The 23332-nt window shown below is 34.0% G+C and overlaps 1 protein-coding gene across 2 annotated transcripts; it reads left to right on the top strand.

The window, feature by feature from the left end:
- Positions 1 to 371: 371 nt before the first annotated feature.
- LOC133786092 (uncharacterized) lies at positions 372 to 9509 on the top strand. 2 transcript variants are annotated; one of them, XM_062225309.1, is made up of 20 exons: positions 372 to 489; positions 568 to 627; positions 739 to 811; positions 1133 to 1255; positions 1505 to 1674; positions 2573 to 2722; positions 3010 to 3153; positions 3736 to 3796; positions 4198 to 4511; positions 4742 to 4870; positions 5191 to 5310; positions 5474 to 5560; positions 5701 to 5811; positions 5962 to 6082; positions 6187 to 6312; positions 7183 to 7323; positions 7593 to 7738; positions 7908 to 8069; positions 8778 to 9095; positions 9182 to 9509. In XM_062225309.1, the coding sequence occupies exons 2-20, from the start codon at positions 571 to 573 to the stop codon at positions 9272 to 9274; spliced, it is 2646 nt and encodes an 881-aa protein (XP_062081293.1). In that variant the 5' UTR covers positions 372 to 489; positions 568 to 570; the 3' UTR covers positions 9275 to 9509. The 2 variants fall into 2 exon arrangements, with proteins under 2 accessions (XP_062081293.1, XP_062081297.1); XM_062225313.1 differs by lacking the exons at positions 372 to 489; positions 568 to 627 and having other exon boundaries at positions 1153 to 1255.
- The last annotated feature ends 13823 nt before the right edge of the window (positions 9510 to 23332 follow it).

Consider the following 23332-nt stretch of genomic DNA (forward strand, 5'->3'; position numbering starts at 1 on the left):
TAAGGTTAAAGATGAGTTCTTGTTTTTTTAAGTTGTTTCTTAATATGCTTTACGCTTTCTTTTTTAAAAAATGATTTTTTTTGTAATTTTTTTTTAATTAATTCATTTTTTTATATATTTAACTATTTCCAACAAATTAGAAATTGATATGTAATCTTCAAAGTCAAACTTAATCGAGACTTAACAACAGTGATCAACAAGTGCACTAAATCATTAATGGTAAGTATTTTTGTCACCAAAAGTTTTGATTAGGCATTTAAGTGCAAAAAAAATCAAACTAAACACGTATTTATGCTGCAAATTTTCCAATAGAAATTAATTTCTCAAAAAAAAAAAAAACTCTACAAGCCCAATTCAACAGCCCAAATAACAAAACCCAAGCCCGAACACCAAAACCCTGGGTTTTATCATACTCTCTGTTTATCTACGTTTCTCAACTCACCCGCCACTCTCCCTTCGCTACGGTCTTTCTCTCCGATCAAGATTCAGGTAAGAAATTGCATTGATCTCCGGTTTAGCATTAAGGTTAGAAATTACATACTTATACAGACCTTTTTTTTTTTTCAGATTATGGCACCCTCAAAGGCTCCAGCAAAGAAGCAGAAGAAGGGAGGCATCGACTTCAAAGTAATTATACAATTGATCGATAAACTCATTTTGTTACTTTCAATCTGTATATGTGATTATATGAGTGACTGAATGCTTATGGTTTGCTATATACTTGTATATTAATTGCAGAAAATAAAGCGAAAGATTGGTAGGAAATTGCCTCCTCCGAAAAACGCTACAAATACTGAAATTAAGTCTAAAGGTATTGACTAAATGTTCCGTTTGTTTTCGTAATTTTGAGTAAATTTTATATTTGTATGAACAATGTAGTTTTCTGCTTGTTTTTTCTAACAAACGAAGTAAACCCAAGTACTGACTTTAACAACCTAATTGAGTTTAGTGCGTTAAGTACTTAGTGCAGCTGGCATTATAGTCATTGAATGTAACTCTCAAATTAATTGTTAGAGAACTTATAAAAATTCAAAATTTTCTAATTGACATGAAAGAGAAAACTAGTGTTTTGAATTGTAAATATCTTGGAGAGTAGGAATATAATAAGAGTTTAATATTGCTTTTTGAACAGCAATAATTCTTCCTGAACAGAGCGTGGCAGCAGACAAAGGTGGGTTAGCAGTGAACAAGAGAGGTTTAACTTTGAAGGAACTTCTTCAACAATCTTCGCATCGTAATGCCAAAGTTCGTAAAGGTATTTCTTATAACAATATCCCCATCTAGATTAGGGTTTAATGGGAGAACTCAGTTTTGAAGCTAAAATTTGCTATGCCAATTGGGGAGTTTTGGGATTACAAAAGAATATATATATGTTTATATATATAGTGGGTGCAGGATTTAGGATATGAATTCTAAAACTTCATATTAGAAGTGAGATGTGGTTACTATTCAAGCTAAACCTATTATAGCATGGTGCTAACTTATAATTTATTTCTATTTAAAGATGCTTTGATGGGTATTCGGGATCTATTGCTTGCAAATCCAGTGGAGCTAGCCCTGCACAAGTACGCTATTATTGAAAAACTTCGTGAACGTGTTGGTGACGATGATAAAGCGGTTCGAGAGAATCTGTATCAATTATTTAAGTCCGTGATTTTTCCAGGATGTAAAGAGGTAAACTGCTTTATTTGGTAGATATGCTTATTAAAAGCAGGAGATTTTCTATTTAACATTGAGCTTCTGGACTTCTAAACACATTTCTATTATTGCTGCTTGAATTGTGGCTCTTTTCATCACCAGATATTTTGCTTTCAACAGACCCATTATTGTAAATGTGACTTGATCATTGTGCCGGTGGGATTTACATGAGTTAGGTAGCTTAAATAAGCACATTGATACATCGTTATTGTCAAATGTATACCTTTAGGATGCATGTGATATTAGAGTTGCTGATGTGGTCTTTCTCCCTATACATGTTATTCGGGAAAAAGTGTTATTTAATGGTAGTTCTGGTTGTTTATTGATAGTTTTTTCAATTTTCTTTTAGTTAAATTTCAGAAAAAAATACATTGAATGGCCATTCTAGAGTGGTTATATTATTATTTTTAGAAGGGGCTTATAAATCGATAAGTACTTTTTAAATTATTTCTTGATATATTTACATTAAATGTACCCTTTGATGGTTGGTTATGTCACGTCCCTTGAAGTACTTTTTTAGTTTTTTAATCATGAGTTTTATTTTATCATGTGAGTAATGTCCATATATCGTTAAAGGGGTTTGTCAAGGGAGAAGAATCACTTGTTTGTTTTAAGACTGGATCTTTTAGACAATTCTTGGAATCAATCAGAGCTAGTTTTCTAGCTTGCGATATCATTTGAAATGCTATCTTTTAATGAGCCTTTTTTCAAGTTATATACTTTCTTAAACAAAGATTTGTGCGATTTACATGCTTCTCACTGTGGTACCCATAAAGTGATAGTTAGCCTACGCAGGTTACCCTGTTTCTTGTATTATCAGTAGTTTATTTTGAAATTGAATGTGACACACACAATCTTTGATTTAATTGGCCAGGAATATGAAGGGATGTTTGTTTCCTTGTTGATGACATACATATTTCATGCAATGACAAATTTTGCAGTGGAAGTTCGGTTGACAGCTTTCAGATTTCTTGAACTTGTTCTCCAACACTATCCTGATTCCCTCTTTCTATACGCTGAAAAGGTATCTGGATTTTTGGCCATGTATATTTTAGCTCTGTCTTTTCTTATTATATTTTATCATATTCTTGTGGACAATATTCTTGGTTCGTAGTGGACAATATTCTTGTGCTCCAAATGTTTGCTGGCTTGCCTTGTTGTGTTTCTTGGCCTTCAATTTCATTCATTATTAGGCAAGGATTCATGAATTTTGTTTGTTAGATCAGCCACCTCCAGTAGTTATCTAACCAACTGGCTTCTTTTTGCTTTTGCGAGTTCTTTTAAGACTTTTTATTGTTTGGTTCAGGACAGATTTTTCAGAACTACGAGGATATTTTGCGGATGAACAAGTTTTATTTTCAAGAAAAGGGCAAGCTTAAGATTATTCTTTCTGGGCTACTTCATTGCTTGTCATTGTTGCCTCCTAATAAGGGAAATGATGCCTCAGCTGAAAAAGTATCTCCTTCTTTTCTGATCCTCATTTTTGTTGCTTCTTACACAATTTTTATTTTATTTTCTCATTGTACTAGTTTTGTAGATCTAGGTTCCATGACATGTACTGACGCTATGTAGGTGTCATATGATGAATTAAATGAAACATTTTTCAAGTGACGGTTGATGATACGAGTTACAACCTCATGTCATCTCTTTACTCATTACATAGATTAGAATTTTATTCCATAGACTATCCTTGTTGAGGGCTTATGCTATTTTTTATTTATGTTGCCTACATAGTTTGTTCACTTCACTATTCCCTTTTGGGATGTGCCAAAAAAAGTCAATTTCAAAAAGTAAATGTGCATGATATGTTTAACATGGTATCCTTTTCAATTTTATATACCATGAATTAGTTTAGGAAACTTAAGAAAATTCTGGTTGAATTTATTTTTTTGACCACTTTTTTCCTAAATGATTAGTACTAATTTTTATGTTATTAATTTATTTTTATGACTATTGGTGTTTTGTTATTTTTTTTTAATTTTTAAATTTTTTTATTATCTCTCTTAAACTGCTTCTTATCTCTTTCTTTTACTTTAGATGGTTGTTGAACGAAGAGTATTGCATGCTTTAGAGCCTGATACATCTACAGAATCTGATGGTATGTGCAAGTTCTTGGACTATCCTGTTGATGTTGTTGTTTGTGTTCTATTTGATTCATCACTTGGCTTGTCAAAGTGCCTGATTTTTATATGGAATGGTTTTAGCCTCTATATATTCAAAGTAACGTGGATTTCACTTATAACTTTTATATGTTAATGTGCACTTCTCAAGCCTTTACTTGCCCGCACTTCAATTGCCTTGCATTCAGTTCTGTCTTAAAAAGAAAAAAAAAAGAAGAGAATTCTAATCGATAGATATTTTTTGTATCTTTTCTAAAGAATTCTTTATTCTTTTCATTTTGGGACAGATAGTAGTTTAGTGGAATAATTATAACATTGTAGTGATTTTGTCCCTACATTTATATACTAATTGCTCCCCTTTTACTGTTTGTCTTTGTAGGGTGTTCTGCCATCATTCCAATTGTGAAAGATCTCGTGCCAATTTTATTGAATTATATTGAAGAATTTATTCCTTCTGTTAAAGCTGCTCAATTATATGATCCCCAGTCATTCGATTGTATGCTTTGTTTGCTACAGAGCATAAATCTTTCAATCAAGTTCTATCTTTGTTTTACCTATGGGGATAATTTGAAACTATGGTCTTCTTACAAAGGACTGGATGCAAATGTTTGGGCTAAAACTATCTCCACAGTCGTATCAAAGAAATTAATAGTTGTGTTTCCCCTCAATCCTGTCCATCGAGTTTCAGAGAAGGTGAAAATTTATTCACATTTCAACCTGATAAATCTTTCTCCCTGGACTGTTTTCCCTTCTAAAAATTGATTCAGCATCCATGTTACATTTGTTTCTTTGGCAATCCATGAAGTTTTCTTCAATATTTATAAATCTCAGCTAAGACTTTATGAGTTCTTTGTTGACAGTTTTTTTTGTTCTTGTAATTATAATTTTTATTTGTTTGGTTTCCTTTGTTTATGCTTTGATAGGGTGCGGAAATGTATTTTACCTTGAATTCCACAATCACAGAAATATTTCTCTACTTGAGTGAATGGATCTCTGCAGCTGTTTCTTTAGAGAAGCTCTTAGAATTTATTGAAAGTGCACTTCTTGGAAAGGTCAGAATTCTAACACCGCTATATTCTTGCAGTAACAAATTGCATGTCTTTGAACTTTGACTTTGCATCTTGTACCTTTATCTTTCATAATAATAATTTGTATTTTGTAAGTCGTGATAGTAGTACTGGATTGGGAACATGATGATGAAGAAAGAAAGTAGATATATAACTACATAATACGTTAAACCCTGTTATTTGTTGTAATAGCCTAGAAGGTTGAGATGATGTTATCATTTTCATTTGAAGTTTCTTCTCTGTATACGAGTTGGGAGATTTCACTGAATGTTGGTTTTGACCATTTTGATTATGGTGTTTGACAGATCTCTAGTGACACTCGTTCTGCTAAATCAGTCCAGGAGAAAATCTTGCTTCCGATTCTTCCTTTTATTCCGCAACTTGTTTCACAATTGGCGAGTGACTGGAAGTCTCGTCTTCTTAAGGTCTTAATCAGTTTGAGATTTTTCTTTACTTTAAAAGATTTGTGGCCATCCTGTGATAAATATATCTATTTTCTGCACTTTGATTTTACTCTTCAATACTCTTGTGCCAAGGACACACGTGAGAGCTTACATGTTAGTGTTAAACTATTGTTTATGATTACAGGCATTTACTAAAGCTTTTATGGAGTGCAATCCACAATCCTCGCTTAAATTGGCTTGCATTCCAATAATTGAGCAAATGATATGTCCAGTGAGTTTCGCTTTGTCTTCTGACTGCAGTGGATCTTTCCTTTTTTATTTTCAAATTTCTTTTTTTGTATCAAGTGGCACACAGTTTTGATTCAAAAGTTTTTCTCATGTGTGAACAATAATTTTTATACAAATCAATAGACAGAAGCCATGGTGTATTTAGTGCCTGACATTTTGGACCATCAAATTGCTTGGATACGAGAACTTTCGGAGTTGCTATTGCTTTGTGAGAATAATCAATCTTGCTGCAAGGTAATATTTACACTACATTATACACAATTCTTGAATCAAGCAGAAAGGTATTAAATTTCAGTAGTGGTATAAAAAGATTATATATAGAGTACTATATCTCAAAAATTATTTTTTCTGATGTTCAGAAGTTGCTTGTATTTTTTTCTGCAGGCTGTAGTATGCCTTCTACGCCATTTTGCAGTGAGTTGTAGAAAAAACCCTTCCCTGGCATGTGAATTTGAATACATGCAATACTCGCTACGGAAATTTTACATTACTCGTCTTGATGATGGTAACAATTAATTTTTAGAAGAGTTCATTTTTTTTATTACAAGCAATCAGATAACAGGCCAGGAAAATACTGACCTTCTAATTGTACCTTTCTTTCTCCTGCAGGAAGTATTTGCTCTGGCCCCTTTGTAAGGCTTCCCTCTGAAACTCAAGTGTGTGTTCTTGCTATCAATCAGTGGTTTCGTTCTCTGGATCCACCTCTTTTGTCGTCAATTACTCGGTGTTGCTTATGTAAGTGCTGTGTACTCTATATGAATGTTGATGAATTAATTGATTGGAGCTCTAATAGGTGCTAGCTAGTTACTAGATAGTGTCAGCTAAGCTATTTCATATCAGTTACAAAGTGCTTTAGTTGTGCGTCACTGTGTTTTAATATGAATTAATTGGTTGATACTCTGTAGCTATTATGAGTGTTTCTAATTGTCTTTTCTCTTTCTTTAAATGATAATTGTGTCTAAATACTTTTCTTGAATGGCTTTCACTAAGATGAACTATGTACCCCATTACAACTACCAATCTCATTTATATTTATATAAAACTATAATAATATAGTTAAATGATAATTGAGAAAGTGAGTCATATGTGATTAGAATTAGGAGCTGTAGTAAAGCAATATATATTACATGTATTGCAGAGGACGAGAGTGACTCAAAGTATGATGAACTATGTTAGTAATAGTTTGAGGGGTATTTCTGCTGTGCAACAAAATATCGGGGTTAAAACTAGACTAGTGAATAGTTCAGGGGAAATTTGCCATTTCTCTTTTTATTTTTAATTTTAATTTTCACTTTTAATAATCAAGAAACCGAACATCAAACAAAAATGTACCTACCAAACACAATTTTGTTATAAGAAGAAGTGTCATCAAAGTGGGCCTTATTTTTATTTTATTTTTTAAAAACAAAACATGAAGGGAGTTGACTATTGGAGTACACAGACTTTAAAGTTGTATGCAGCTGAATAAAGTGTACTATGGTATTAAAAGCAAGGTTATAAGATTATTCTTATTTCTGCTCCTTGTATGGTATGAAACAATATAGTAGTCTCAAAAGTTTGCATCACCTCCCGCGTAGTCCCTAACTTTCTTGCCATATGTTGCAGGTACTGATTTGAACCCTAGAACAGTATCTGATATCATAGACAATATACGAGAATGTTACTATGTGGGTGGTGGGAATCTCGATATAAGTCACTTTCTTAAATTCCTCGTCACTTTGCAAGCAGAATTTAGAGTTTCTCCTGGTATTTCATATCATCATTATTATTTATTTATTCATATTTCTCATTGAATTATTAGAGCGCTGTATTTTTTATCAGTTTCACATTTCCATATATGAGTTTCTATTGTCTGTGGTAGGCAGCTATATTGTGGTTTATCTTTAAAGGCATGGATGGCTACAAATTTTACTTGTTTCTTAGTCTTCACATTTTCAGTTCTTAACTGGGATTTAACTTCATGTGTCATATTTGTCATTTGGTTGGTTTCTAAATTGGAAGGCTTTTTTCTGCAGAGAGCATTTTCCCTTTCAGATGGAATGATTCCAACTCGCGCAGTACTTTTAAGTTAGTCTGCAGCAAGACTTTATCTTACATAAAGGTATTGGGTGATAATGCTGTTCTTCTTTGGATGGTTGAGGATGTAATACTTGAGAAGTTGGTAAGGTTTCGATTCTCTGTTTGTGGCTATTTTGCTTTGATTTTCTAGATTATAATTTCTTTTTTACGTGGAAAAATATCATAATTTAAGATTTCTATGTCATTAAAGTTTGTCTTCTACTGTTTATTTCTGTAGAAATTAATGATGTGTTTGTCTGTTTACATCTCAGTCAGCTAAGCCTCCCCTTTATAACGTCTGTGCTATGCTCTGGCTTCTAGTAGAATTGATGAACTTGGAGACCACAAAACGTAAAGTAACTGCGAAACTTAGCCCTCATATTGTTACGTCACTAGGCAATGTGCTTGTAGGATATCTTATGGATCTCGCCCATGTAAGTATATCAACTCTTGTTCACTATAATTTTATTTGATGTACTGAGTTAGTGTGATAGTCTTATAGATATACAGTGAATCGTTTTAGGATTCTGATTTGTAGCACCATAACTTGCTGTGAGGATTATAACCTCTAATCACGGATCAAGTATAAAGCTGTGAACAAATGCAAACAAAGAACACAATCAATTTACTTGACCTAAAACCAGAAAAACCCCAAGACTATCTCTTATTCTCTGAGAGTCTGATAATCCCATGTCAAGGACGGACTTAGATTACCAGAATAAATAAGAAGATGCGTGTCTTTTTTAGCAGTTTTAACTAACTTCACACTACCTAACTTAACTGCCACATAGCCATTGGTAAATAACAGGAGCATCTCCACTCAAGAGGGGGTTGGCTCAAATGGTAAGACACGTAGTTTGCTCCTACAAGGTTTGAGATTTGAGTCCCCCGTGAGTTTCTACATAACAATTGATATAATTTTCTGGTTTTAAAATATTGTAGTGTTAGGCAGGGAGTTAAGTTTTTTTTTATTTTTAAATAATAACAATAATAAATAAATAACAGGAATATCTCCACTTTAGACATTGAAAGTTTAAAGCTAGCATGTGTGTTCCTTTCCAATATATCGATTGATTGTATCTTGTTTCACTTGATGGTTATCTCTGAAACTTGTTTTATTATGTAATCTATGTTTTTGGCAGTGTATTCCAAAATACGATGATGAGAATTCCACGACTGTGAACACGTGGCAGCATTTTATCAGCCCTTGCATTTCCTTGTTTTATAGAAATCAAAATCTTTTACATCTTACCTTGACAACATTAGCGTCACTGATAACTGAGACTCCTCCGTCGCATACTTCACCCGATGAGATGCAGTATGCAACAGAACTTTTGAATACAGTAGATGAAGTTGTCTCTATTCTTCATGTAATGCACATGTGCCATAATTTCCGGAAGATTCTTTCTTCATTCAAGGAAGATGTTAACCACATTTTGCAAAAGATTGTTTGTTTACAGGTAAAGATAATATTGCAGTGTGTTTGAGTTGTATGTATTAGTTGTGGAACTCATTCTGGCTAATCTTTTCTACTTTTTTTGTTCAGTCATCGAAGGAAATCAAGCTCTCACTCGAGGGAAAGCAGAACATACAATCTGCAATCGACCAAGTTGAGGAAATATTAAGTTCACTGAACTAGAAAGAGAAATGAAGAATGTTATGTAAATGTAAAAAATAATTAAGAGAATTAATTTGGATTCATTTAGTGCATTGCTTTTATTTTTTCTAGTTTAAGTTTATTAGCATTTTTGTCTCTTCGTGAAGAAAATTGTATCCAATGAAGCTTATTTTTTTATTTAACTATTATTAAAGTTTTACTTCCGAATTTCAAGCGTCTCTGTTTTATTAATAAACATTTGGTTGTTATTGTTTTATACGCCCACCCCCCAGCAATATTAATATCCTTATTTCTATCATTTTTGAATGGATTATACATTTTTAGACTTTGTGTTTTGTACTATTACCTGTTTGAATCATATATTTTGACAAATTACTTTTTAGATTCTGTGTTTTGTAAAATGGTTCAAATACTCATAAATCCAATTTTGATAAAGAAAAAATTGAATATAATAACACAGTTAGATAAAATGATTTTATTTTTATTTTGAATTGTTAGTTTGGTTAATTATTTGTAATTTTAGCTCAGAAGATTTTGACCAAAATCGATTTTAGAGTTCTATTTGAATCATTTTACAAAATACATGGTCTAAAAAGTTATTTATCAAAACACATGGTTCAAACAGGTAATTAGATAAAACACATGGTCCAAAAAAGTTTAAACTCATTAAAACATGAACACTGATAATTTAGCCTAAGAATGTTTTGGTGCTTAAACTAGTCTTTTATTCTGCCTTGGCTTCTACAATAGTTTGTGCAATCTATTATAACTCTGACCTTCATTTTCCAATTTGTTCAATTGGCTCTGTTAGACAAACCATACTAAATTCAGTTGTTATTACTACCATGTCTACTACGTCAGTGGCATCGTACTAGTTATTAGTTCTGGTTAATTTTCTTAGGTTAGTTATTGGCTTCTGTCTTTCTTATGGTTATTAATTTCATATTAAAAAAATAATAATAAGTTTGATGAATATGAGCATACTACATGTACTAGCACAATGGGCTACTGCATATTATAGGAAATGAGAGCAATCACAGCTTCCAAACCTGCCCATTCATTGAAATCCTAGTCCCTCAAAAATAGATGTTTGGGGAGCTCCTTTTAATGGCTCTCTGAAGATGAAAATTTAACCTAGGGGTGCATCAGTGTTGGTGCAATCATTCGAGCAAAAGATGGATTTCCCTTGGCTTGCTTTGCTAAGAAGATTCAAGGCCTATTTAGTTTCAAAGAAGATGAGGCTTTGGCAGTTTTGTGTAGTATTAGATGGGTTTAGGAGTTATGATTCTCAATTTTGCTTCTTGAAAGTGATGCAGAAATTGTAGTTAGTTATGTTGTAACTATTATTTGTCTCTGTTTCCAATGGAGTTTTATCTTGCAAAATATTAGATATTAATATTTGTAGCATGTCTTTCTAGGTGTGTCTCTAATTCATATGTGTCGTGGTTGTAATTACGTTACTTATGGATCAGTCTAATATGCACTTATGATAAATGATCTTATAATAAATGATGAGTCTTATTGGTTGGAATAAATTTTGCCATGAATTATTTCCACTGTACTTGATAATTCCTATCAATGAAAGTGTGGACTTTTCATTAAAAAAAAATTGCTTCGATAAAAAAATGCAAGTGAAATTTGCATAAATAACAATTTTTAGTTTTTGTATGACATCTAATCCAAGTATATTAATAATTTTTGAGGAAAATTAAAACTATTTTTGGTTTATGTGTGGCAAACTATAAATCTACTTAGAGGTATGGAGCATGGGTTTGGATTAGAAATGCTTAAAATCTAATTAGAAAATAGATCTAATTATAATTAGATTGAATTCTATACCAAAAGTTAGATTATGATTGAATTGGATTAAAGATTGGCATTGGAAAAGTTCTAAATATATTATATATTATATTTAATATAATCATTGGACTCGAGATGCTTTCTCTTCCCTATGAAACTCTTTCTTAGTATTTTCTCTAAAAAGAAAAAACCTAGATCTAGGTTTGTCCTTTTGGTTGAAGCATTGTTGGTGCCTTCACTCGTGTTGGTAGTGCTCTATCTGAAAGGCGTCGCAGGTGTGTAGGTCAGGCACTATAACTAGTGTGGGTGGCTTCTCTGGTGGTGGCTGTCTTTGTGACGCCCAAACTCCAGGGACCGCTACAGTGCACGTTGCAAACAGTGCTAAACTCGCTAATTGAGTCGTTTGGCCATAAACTTGTAACTAAGTGTGATTAGCGGTTTAGGGGTTAAAAATTTTGGTTAAGATATAACGTTTCACTAGAACGTTTACTGTATACAGTGGGATCCCAAAAATATAATTTCAGAGTTTATTACAAGAAAGTGTTTACAACAGGTCGTTCTAAGCGGCAAAACAGGGTTCAGCCCTAGTTCCACTTTCAAACCTCGCCCAAGTATTGGTCGAGCAGCTGCATATGTACACATCATCACCTAAACTCTCCAACTCAAGGATGGTCCAGCTTCCTTTTTCCTTTACTTGCACCACAAAGCACCCGTGAGCCGAAGCCCAGCAAGAAAACTCATATGCTCATAAACAGTCATATCATGATATCAAATCATATTTGGCATGCCTAGCATCCATAGCTCTACTCAGCATGCAAATGAATTCAAATAGGTGCTGGGGTATCCAGGACAAGAAGTCCTGGCCTTCTGATTGGAGGACTATCAAGTCAATCCTAATCAGATGAGTGTCGCAACACTTGAGGTTCTGGTAAGCCATACTGAGTGACTGACAACCAGGTCACTAGATCAAGTGGAAGGGTGGCTGTTGGGTAAGCCTCTAACCTTCAACAGGTTCTGGTAAACCATGCTGAGTGACTGACAAGCAAGTCACTAATTCAAATGGAAGGCTGGATGTTGGGTAAGCCTCTAACCTTCAACAGGTTCTGGTAAACCATGCTGAGTGACCAACAAGCAAGTCACTGGGGCCTCAGTGCCCAAGCCATGCATATGATGATCAAAATGATCATGCAGAGCTCGTGGCTCTGATCAAATGAGTGAATATCACTTGAGGTTCTGGTAAACCATACTGAGTGACTGACAACCAGGTCACTAGGGGCCCAATGCCCATTTCCTGCAATGGCTCTACATGACTAGCCTTTGGCTAGATAAATGCTTGTTTATATTCATCGAACTTGAGGTCAGTCCTGCATTAATGCTCTTTGAGTCATTCAATGCAGAGGGTCGATTAGGTCCAATCGACATAGCTTGCACTACACACTAGAGTTGTCATGACTAGTGAGTTAGCGCAATGTGACCAGTGCCCAATACCACTGCCGAACCTGACTAGTGAGTCACGGCTTCACAGTTGATACTAACACCTTTGCCAATTCTGACTAGTGAGTTAGCCCTGTGTGACCAATGCCCAGTACCACTGCCGAACCTGACTAGTGAGTCACAACTTCACAGTTGATACTAACACATTTGCCAAATCTGACTAATTAGCCAGTACCATGCACAGGTAAGCAATGCCATCAATGCGTATCATATGCCAATTATCCAAGAATAGGGCATTCATCATGCTTACTAAATAGTTGCTAGCATAATTATAATCATGCACAAACGCAAAGACTCAAGCTCTGACCAATCTCATATTCATCATTCATGGCATGCCATAATCACATGTTTCTCGTGCATCACATATAACCAACCGGCATGCTTTAATAACAACCATATGCAAATGGGCAAGATTTCCAAGCATTCATTATGCTATCAATGTTTACATTTAAACATCCAACATGCATCAATCATAACCATGCATGTCACATATGGGGTGCAGTTTTCTTACCTTGGGTTCGAGCGAGAATTAATAAAAGAAACGACCTTTGAGAACGATCAGCTTTTAGTCCTTTAGCAGTCACCTAGTCATAACCAAACATATAGGATACCATTAATAAAAATGACCAACATAGGTTCCCAAACCAATATCTAGCCTCCGGGATATCAATCCACACTTAACCAAGTAGTGGGATCGACCCCGAGGCCTTAAGCTAGCATCCCCAAGTCAAAAACCCATTTTTGGCCAAATCTGCCTTGATGGGCCGCAGCTCACCCTCAGACAGAGGCAAAATCTTGCCCAAAAACACACTCAGGCCGCGGCACGCCATAGCCAGGCCGCGGCACATTACCCTGATCAGCCCAAAAACCAGCAACGCACCAGCAAACTCCCCTGCGTTTTTCCCTTGGAACCAGCCCCTCAAACCAATCCAAAACACCAACCTAACACCCAATTTAACCTCTAAACATCACCCATAACTCTCCCTCATCAAAACCCAAGTTTCCAAACTCAAGAACTTCCATTAATTCACAACTAACACATCAAAATCCTCAACTGAAAACTAAATAGAAAAACAGGGTATACCATGAAACTCATGGCTGGAACTTACCTCAAACTTGATTTCGAATCCCTTTTCATGGCTGAATCAAGTTCCTAAGCTCCCACCTTTGATCTCCTAGCTTAACTCCTCAATTTGGCCTCTCAAAATTCAAAGGGAAGTGAAGGGAGGAACATGTACGGGAGAGAAGAAAGTGATGAGGATGAGACTCTGTTTTTGTTCTGTTTCCACAACTTTCTAAACCCCAAAGCTGATATAAACCCTTAAGGTCAAAAGACCATAATGCCCCTAGGCCAATTTAAAAGCTTCTAAACACTCCCAAGGGTAAATTCGTCATTTCCAACCTATACCGTTAATTATAATTAACGCTCTCCGATTCCCGCTAATCTCAACATTCTCAAATGCCAATAAATCATACCCCATTACCCTTTAATTCCCGGTAATGTTCTAATCATCAAAATGACCCCGAGACTCACCCCGAGCCTCGAACTAAAACCTGCTATGACTAGACCGAAAACTTGCATCTCATGATCGTCTCATGTCGAATGGCTCGAACCAATCCACATATAATGTGGTACAATTATAATTCACCCATATGCATAAAATTACACAATCACGACCCCAATGACCAAATTACCAAAATGCTCTTGCATTTAAAATATGAGCCCACATGCAAGTATTCACCATCATATAATAATATAATTCACATAAACATGCATATAATCATTAAATACCATAATAAATCAATTATGGCCCTCCCGGCCTCCTAATCAAGGTCCTAAACCTTATTAGGAAATTTGGGGCATTATAGTCTTAGATTTGGACGACAATTGTGACTTGGCTTCGCTAGGTAGTGTGGATCGGGTTATGAGGGTTCCTGGTCTCCTTTGGTGATGGTAGGGTTGGGGGCTCACTCATGGCTAGGTTCGATGGTGTGGTGCTCAATTTTGGGGTTTGAATTCTCTTTCAACATTGGCAGGGAGAGCTATCTCATTGTTGGATCGCCTTCACTTAGTTAGAATGGTGATTCCAAAAGTCTTGCTGCATATCCAAGGTTGGGGTTTTATTGTATTTTTGGTTGTTTATTAGTTTTTTTTTTCTGTTTGTTTTGTCTTTATTTTTTAGTTTGTTTGAATGATGGTGCTTCTTGTCACCTTCATTATGATAACAATTGTATTGACTTTTGCCATGTTTGCAATCGATTTAACCTTGTTCATAGAGTCTAGTTGTGTTTTTACCCTATAGCATGTTTGCTGACACCATCAAAGTGTCGAATCTAAGGCCATCTCCAATGCATCACCATATTTGGTGATGCTGTTCGAATTTCTCTCCAACCCAACAACATTAAATTGGCATATATGCAGTGGTTGCTACAGTGCACTGCACACTGCATATATGCAGTGACACTGTAGTTACAACATCTTTTTTTAATTATTATTATATTATATTTTATAATATTTAAATATATATGTATATATTATTATTTATGTTAATAAAGTTTAGAAATTGGTTTATTTTGTGTGGGTTAAATTGTGTATAAAAGTGTTATTATTTTTTTCTTAATTACAATTTAATTAAATCTATGTATAATTTTTTAATTAATATTTATACAGTTTTCCAAAATATTTGCATGATGACGTGGCATGTTGAAGAAACATATGAGTGACACGTGGTTATTATTAATGAAGGTCTGGTTGACCAACGACCAAAGTATCATAAGAAATTGAGTTGCTCAATAGGTGCAAGGAATATTTTGAGCAACATGAAAAGGAGTGCCAAGGCATACGACTAGAGCTGCTCGTGGAACTGAGACAAACGCTTAGAAACAATTATAAGTTAGATATTTTAGAGATATTTATCAACTTAAATGTAAATATCATTATTTATGTTATTATTTTGTTATACTTGTAGCGTCAGTTGAAGATGGCCCGTAGGTCCATAAGTACATTCATGAGTCTATAAATAAGACTTATATGATTCATTTAGGGCATACACAATATTTTGTATTCAGAGAGAAATATTGATTTTATACACAGTACTTGTATCTATTTTCAAGGCTTGTGAAACTTAGTGAACCCTTGTTCGCTGATCGCAGGTTTTGGAATTCTTTTACATCAATAAAACGCTAAGTGGACGTAGATTATTACCAATCTCTGGGGTTGAACCACTATAAAATCCTAGTGTCGTTTACATTCTTGTATTCAGTTCTCCAATTTCTATCATTTTTGTGACTATGTGTCGTTGACCAAATCGAGGGTCAACATATACTTATAAGAAAATGAAGATTAACACTGAAATTAATTGAAGAAACATCTAACAAAATACAATAAAACATTTCTACAAACTTAAAACATTACAATAAGACATTAGAAACTTAAAAAGGTTAAAATCAAATACACCAAACATCAAACCGAAAGCAATAACATAAATCTTAAAGAAGTGAGATGAACTAAGACAATAATTTAATAATTTGGAAACATTTGTAACATTTGTTTGATTTTGAACCATGTAAATTATGCAATCTTTGAGGCATGTTTGTTGACAACTACTTTCTTTGTCTTGAGTTTTGTTTGCTCGGGACTAGCAAACCTTTAATTTTGGGGGTATTTGATATAGTGTGTTAACATTATAATTTAGTACTTTAGAACTTATTGTTTGTTAATGTTTTATAGTTTGTTTTACTTAATTTGAGTGTGTTTTGTAGTTTTGAGAGTCATTCGAGCAAGCAAAAGAAATGCAAGAAGAATTGAGGAAGAAAGAAGGAATTTAGTGAAGAATCAGCATTCAACATTGCGATGGCCAGAGTCAGTGTCGCATCGCTGAACAAAAATTCAAAAAACGGGAAACTACTCTTTTTGGTCATTGTTCTTTCAAATTTGGAGGAGCACTAATTTTGGGAGACTTTTAGAGAGAGAAACAATTCCAAAAGGCCTAGAGTGAGAAGGAGATAGAAGAGATTCAAAGCTTTGAAGATTTGAGGAGTTTCTACCAAGAGTTTTAATCTCTTAAATTCTTTTCCTTTTGTTTTTGACTGGAAACCCCATGATGATGAATTTGTTTATGATATTTTGCATGATTTACACTAGTTTTACATGAGCTAATTCAATATGTAGTTTGAACTATTTGTTTGGTCTAAATTCTGAAATCATTGCTGAATTATTCATCTATTCTATCCTTAATGCTTCTAATTACTTGATCACTAATTAGATTGATTAGGGAACCTTAATGAACTTGAAAATTGGAATTTTGTGTTGGCATTGGATAGAATGATGTATGATCACTGAGTAAAATCTGTGAGTTTCACATAGGATAGGAATATACCTATGTGGCATGCATAACCATTTTGAGAACTTGTCCTTAGTGATTTTTATTCTAATTTGATTATCATAGGAATATAGATAGTTAATGAAATAAAATATTTTTGCACGACCATCAGGAGAGGCTTGTGAATTAATATGGTTTCTTGATTGATAATTTGCATTGATAGATAAAATTAAGCGAAAATAATTGTGTTTAAATGAAATATTGAAGGAAAATTGTAATCCTAGGTTTCTCCAAAATTTGGCTAATTGTTATTTTTATATTGCGTAGTTCAATTTTCTTTTATTTTTAATTCTATTTTTTTTTTTTATAAAAACAAGAAGACAAAATTTTAGTACTTAACAAATTTTAATGATAAATTATTTGTTGGATCGATACTTTACTTTCACTTTATTACTAGTTGTGATAGCATGCACTTGCATTGTTTAAAAATACACAACAAGTTCACTAACACCACCAAAGTTTTAGATCTAATAAAGGCGAATTCACCTATCTATATGGTAATATTAATTTGATATTTAATATGGGTGGTATTACTCATCAATGGCTTGGTTAGCTTATATTTAGGTCATATCATATTAAAATATGAATTTCAAGGTATATGTTTAAATAGTATGCCATATTTCACTCATATGACAAATTTAATAGGCATCCCAAATATATGTCATTTTGTAAAATTTTGACAATAATGCTCATTTCATTAAACTCTAAACTCCCCTCTCTCTCTTAAACTATCTCTCTCTACCATGGCAGCCCCACCCCACAGCCACCACCTCCCCACGGCCAGAAGCTCATCTCTCTCTCTCTCTCTCTCTCACACAAATCGTCTCTATTTCTCTCATTTCTCATTCTCTCTACTCCTGGCCATCCAAAAACAAAGATAAAAAAAGAAACCCACAACCATTGAAGCATCCATTAAAACATCTATGATTAATTTTTGTGTTCTACATAAAAAATTTAAGGTTTTAAAACTTCTAAACGTGTAGGTCTCGAAAAAATACTAAGATTAAAAAAAAAAACTAAAACTGACATCTAAGCAAAAAGTTATGCCTCACCAAAATTTTCGTCAAATTTCAGCACAGAGCATCAAAAAAGCATCGCATTTGCATTATTTTGGCCAAAAAAATTAACTTTTCATGATTGCATCGAAAAATCATCGCATTGGCATCGTTTTGGCAAAAAAATTAAGTTTTCAATTAAATTATATTGGATAAGAGTTTAAAATTATTAGATTAGTATAAATAGTATTCTTGATTTGGATACCAATTCTGGTATAATGAATAATGTATTTTCCTTCATGTAGTAAACTCTTACCCCAATCATGACTTATTAATAATATTATTTTTATAATGGTATATTTTTTATAGGATAATTACAGAAAAATGTGGGTATAAAAAATAAATACAAAATCAACAAATAGATAATAAATAAAATAAAAATAATTAAAAAAATAATAATAACCAAAATGAAAATCATTCACCTCATAACAAATCCCACTCCTAATATAGTGGCTTCTACCAACCTAGCACACAAAGAAATAGACCTTTTGAAGCTTCAAATTTCTTTTTAATTTTGGAATCTTTAATTAATTTTTTAAATTATTTAAGATATCGATGGGTTACTTTTAAAAATATGATTTCATTTTTATTTTTTTTAAGGAATGATTCTACATATTAAGAAGCAAATCTTCATCTACCTAAAGGGTATTACAATCACTGATTATCATCCAACGACATAGATGCAGACTCATCTATAATATAAAAGCATCTCAAAGTCTAAGCTTTGTCAATGAAATGGGCCACTAGATTCCCTCAACGTAAAGCAATGATAAGGGTCGTCTTGACAAAGCGATAGAATCAACATACCATCAAAGATAGTAGGCACAAAGATACCACCAAACAAAGTGGTTTACAAATACCCACAATAGGGAGACATTATTAACTAAACTAAAGACAAGAAATAAAGCAAAACATTAAAAAATAAATAATGGTTTTTATTATTTAATCCCCACCGACCTATGAGATTTACCACCAAATAACTATACAATGATTGAGTTGAGGAGCATATTTGAAAATGCTTGAGTAAGGATGCATGCCCGGAGAAACACCAATTACTCTCCACCCCGTGAACACCACGACCACGAACCTTTGAGACACCACACTTCAGGTTCATGCCCTCCACCACGAACTTTTGAGACACCATAACTCTCACCGAGAGGAGGAAGAAAAGACATTTTATTTAATTTTTAAGTTATATCATAGTAACTTGTTATCATGTTACTTTTTGGTGGCTTATTATTGTAGTTATCATTTTGAGAGATTATAATTATAATTACTTTTTAGTAACTTTAATTTTTGGATTTTTAAGTTATATTTTAGTTACTTTATAAATCATTTTAAATATCTTTTGAAATTACTCTTTAAAAGTATCTTGTTCATGATACTATATGATAATTTTTAAATGAAAAATAATAACATGATTTTTAGTAACTCATTAGTTTGGCTGCTTTAAATTATATTTACTCTTGAATATTTATTGGTTAACTAAATATAAACACAACTAAAAAATTACTTTAAAGTATAACAATCACACCAATAATTCTTATCCTTCAAATCATATTCTCTAACAACAATAAAGAAACTACGCTTGTTATACACCAAAATGACCTTTTTAAGTGTAGATTGCATTTATACTACCTTTGAGTTGAAACAACGAACATGGTCGTTGGAAAACACATCTAAAGTGGTAGGTATACCTACAAACTCGTCAGAGAACAGTGACAAAATAGATGGTCATATTTTGTTCTTCTTGAGGAGCTCGTTCTAATAGTACCACCCTTCGAACTTGGGGTGGCTAGAGCTCGTTGGAAACTTCATAAGCTCGGTGGTGGCGCGAGCTTTAACCGACGCGTGCAGGCGACTGAGATGTTGAATGCAGTGAGACTTCAACATTGAGGTTGTCGGCCGATGGGCTTCCTCGTGGGACAACATGTGTGGTGGTTGGTGGCTGAGCGTTAGGGATTTTCGTGGTACGGTTTTTCTCTAATTTTTTAGACCGCATCGCATTTGCGGTTTGAGCAATTTTCCAAACCGCAACCCGCATCGCATAGGCATCAAACTGCATCGCAAAAATGCAGTGTGGTGCGGTGCGATGTGGGCGGTTTATACCTATCGCTAAATAATTTAACAATTAAACATTATAATTAATAAATATTCATAATAAATCTCATAACCATAGTGTTTGACAAAATAATTAAATGTACAACAAACTAATAAAATTTTAGCAAAACAATAAAAATATAACAAAGAAAAAATGTGATATAGAAGTAAAGATTTTAGTTAATGAGGAATATCTTTAGATTGAAGTAGAATATGTGTTAACATATTATAAAACATTATATATTTTTCTAGATATTGTGTATATTTTAATATATAAATATTTATGCATTAATTTAAAATGTGGTAAAAAAGAAAAAAAAATATAAAAAAGTTAATATATATAATGATGCGATGCGGTGTGGTTTGAACCGCATTTATAAAATTTAAAACCACAAACCGTACTGTGCCACGCGGTTTGGCAAAAATACAAACTGCAATCGCACCACGAAAGATTCTAAATCGTAAATTGTGGTGTGGTGTGGGCGGTTTTATGAACATTCCTGAGCGTTGTCATAGTAATCTACGAAGAGAGAAGAATAAATTGAAAAAAGATACTGAGAAAATGAAAGAAAAAGGGAGAAGAACTTCCTTTTTAGAGCAGCCTCAACGCAAGTAGCTCACATGATTGCTTGTTGACCAATTTTTGACAGGCATGACTTTCACCGTTGAAGGGGTTGAATGCTTTAAGAAAATTAAGGCACCGTTGCCACTGTGAGGCAACAGTGCTTTTTTTTTTTTTTTTTTAAATTGTATATATATATTAATAAAACATTTTACATATATATATAACAGTTTACATATATAAAATTTGTTACCGTTTTTTTATTACTGTTTTTTAATTACTGTTGGTGACATGATTTTTTTATTATTATTTTTTCTATAAATACTCATTTATTTCATTCAATTTTCACACCATTACATACATTCTTCCAAATTATCAATATCACAAAATTTCTTTTCTTACCAATGAATTCCCAAAATTCTCAAAATTTTCCAAATACCAACTCCCAAAATCTAAATTTTCAAAATTCATCATTTTCTCCATATACCAATCCTCAAAATCCAAATTTTCAATATTCTCATTTCAATCAAAATTTTCAAAATACTTCCTCTACTAATCCTCAAAATCCAAATTTTCAATATTGTCAATTTAACCAAAGTTTTCCAAATTCTCAAAATTATCCCATGTCCTCTTACCCTCACCAAAATTTTGGCTCTATTGAGACACCCCAACAAGCTCCATTCTTCACACCAACAAATTCACTACCATATGCCTTTCATATGCCTTCCCTACACCAACCCCAAATGGTTTCAAGAAATTATAGGCCAAGTATGGAAAAGTCTAGTATTAATTTGAATCGTGAAACATCATCGACATTTATCTCTGAAACCCAACCTGAACATAGTGTTGAAGGGTTGGAAAATGTAGTTCTACACAATGAAGATGAATCAAGGCATAAATGTAAAGTCAAATGGAGCAAGGAAGCCACTATACTACTGATAAGTGGATGGCTTAATTGTAATGCCCCAAATTTCCTAATAAGGTTTGGGACCTTGATTAGGAGGCCGGGAGGGCCATAATTGATTTATTATAGTATTTAATGATTATATGCATATTTACGTGAATTATATTATTATATGATGGTGAATGCATGCATATGGGAGGATTTATTATTGTGAGGGTATTTTGGTAATTTGGCCATTGTGGGCGTAATTGTATATTTTGGGTGCATGATTGTGATTAATTAATATAGCCACATTATAAGGTGGATTGGTTCGAGCTAATCGACATGAGACGATCATGAGATGTAAGTGTTCGGTCTAGTCATAACGGGTTAAAGTTCGGGGCTCGGGGTGAGTCTCGGGGTCATTTTGATGACTAGAGTATTACTGGGAATTAAAGGGTAATCGGATATGATTTATTGGTATTTGGGAATATTGAGAATAGCGGGAATTGGAGAGCGTTAATTATAATTAACGAGATAGGCGGGAAAGGACGGTTTTACCCTTGGAAGCTTTTAGAGGGGTTTATTTGGCTTAGGGGCATTATGGTCTTTTGACCCTAAGGATATATATGACATGAAGGCTGTAGAAAATACAGAGTTAAAACAGAGCCTATCCTCTCTTTCTCCCTTCCTTCCCGTACAAGTCCTCCTTCACCCTCTTCTTTAGGTTTTGAGAGCCTATCTTGAGGAAGCAAGCTAGAGAGTCAAGCTTGGGGAGGTTTAGCTTGAGTTCGACCATTAAAGAGGATTCAAATCGTGTTTGAGGTAAGCTTCAACCATTAGTTTCTGGTTCATACTCTGTTTTGAGTTTTAGTTTTTAACTTGTGTATCACTTGTGGAAAGTTTGAATTAATGGAGGTTTGGGTGATGTTTACTTTGGGTTTTGATGAGGGTGAGTTGTAGAGGATGTTTGGTGGTTAAATTGGGTGTTAGGTTGGGGTTTGGGACAAGTTTGAAGGGTTGGTTTCGAAGAAAACGCAGGGGAGAAAAATCTGACTGTTGCTGGTTTGCGTAATGTGTTGCGGCCTTTCTATGGTGTGCCGCGGCCTGAGTGTGTTTCTGGGAGGAATTATGCCTCTGTCAGGGGGTGAGCCGCGGCATGGCTATGGTGAGCCGCGGCCCATCAAGGCAGATTTGGCCAAAAATGGGTTTTTGGCCTAGGGATGCTAGCTTAAGGCCTCGGGGTTGATCTTAGTACCCGGTTAAGTGGGGATTGGTTTGGGAACCTATGTTGATCATTTTTATTGATGATACCTTATATTTGGTTATGGCTAGGTGACCGCTAAAGGACTAAAAGTTGATCGTTCTCAAGGGTCGTTTTTTAAATCGTTCTAGCTCGACTTTGAGGTAAGAAAACTGCACCCTGTGTATATGTGACATGCATGGCTATTATGATGCATGTTGGTTGATTACTGAGTATGACATGCGTGGTTGTTATTGATGCATGTCGGTTGATTATTATGTGTGACATGCATGGCTATTCTCGGTGCATGTTGGTTGACTATTAAACGTGACATGCATGGCTGTTATTGGTGCATGTTGGATTGTTGAATATATTGCATATGATGCATAAGAAACATGTGATTAGGACATGCTTTGTATACTGGGTGTGATATCGTTCAGAGCTTGAGCCTCTGTGTTAATGCATAGTCCTAATTGTACTAATATCTGTTAAGTAAGCATGCTGAATACCTTGTTTATGGATATTGGACATGTGATATATGTTTGGTGGCATGGCTTACT

The sequence above is a fragment of the Humulus lupulus genome, chromosome 1 (assembly GCF_963169125.1).
Source record: "Humulus lupulus chromosome 1, drHumLupu1.1, whole genome shotgun sequence".
NCBI classification, from domain to species: domain Eukaryota; kingdom Viridiplantae; phylum Streptophyta; class Magnoliopsida; order Rosales; family Cannabaceae; genus Humulus; species Humulus lupulus.

Coding starts and splice junctions, on each gene's coding strand:
- LOC133786092 (XM_062225309.1), top strand. CDS start 571: ATGGCACCCTCAAAGGCTCCAGCAAAGAAGCAGAAGAAGGGAGGCATC. Junction 3,797..4,197: donor TACATCTACAGAATCTGATG/GTATGTGCAAGT, acceptor TTGTCTTTGTAG/GGTGTTCTGCCATCATTCCA. Junction 6,313..7,182: donor AATTACTCGGTGTTGCTTAT/GTAAGTGCTGTG, acceptor CATATGTTGCAG/GTACTGATTTGAACCCTAGA.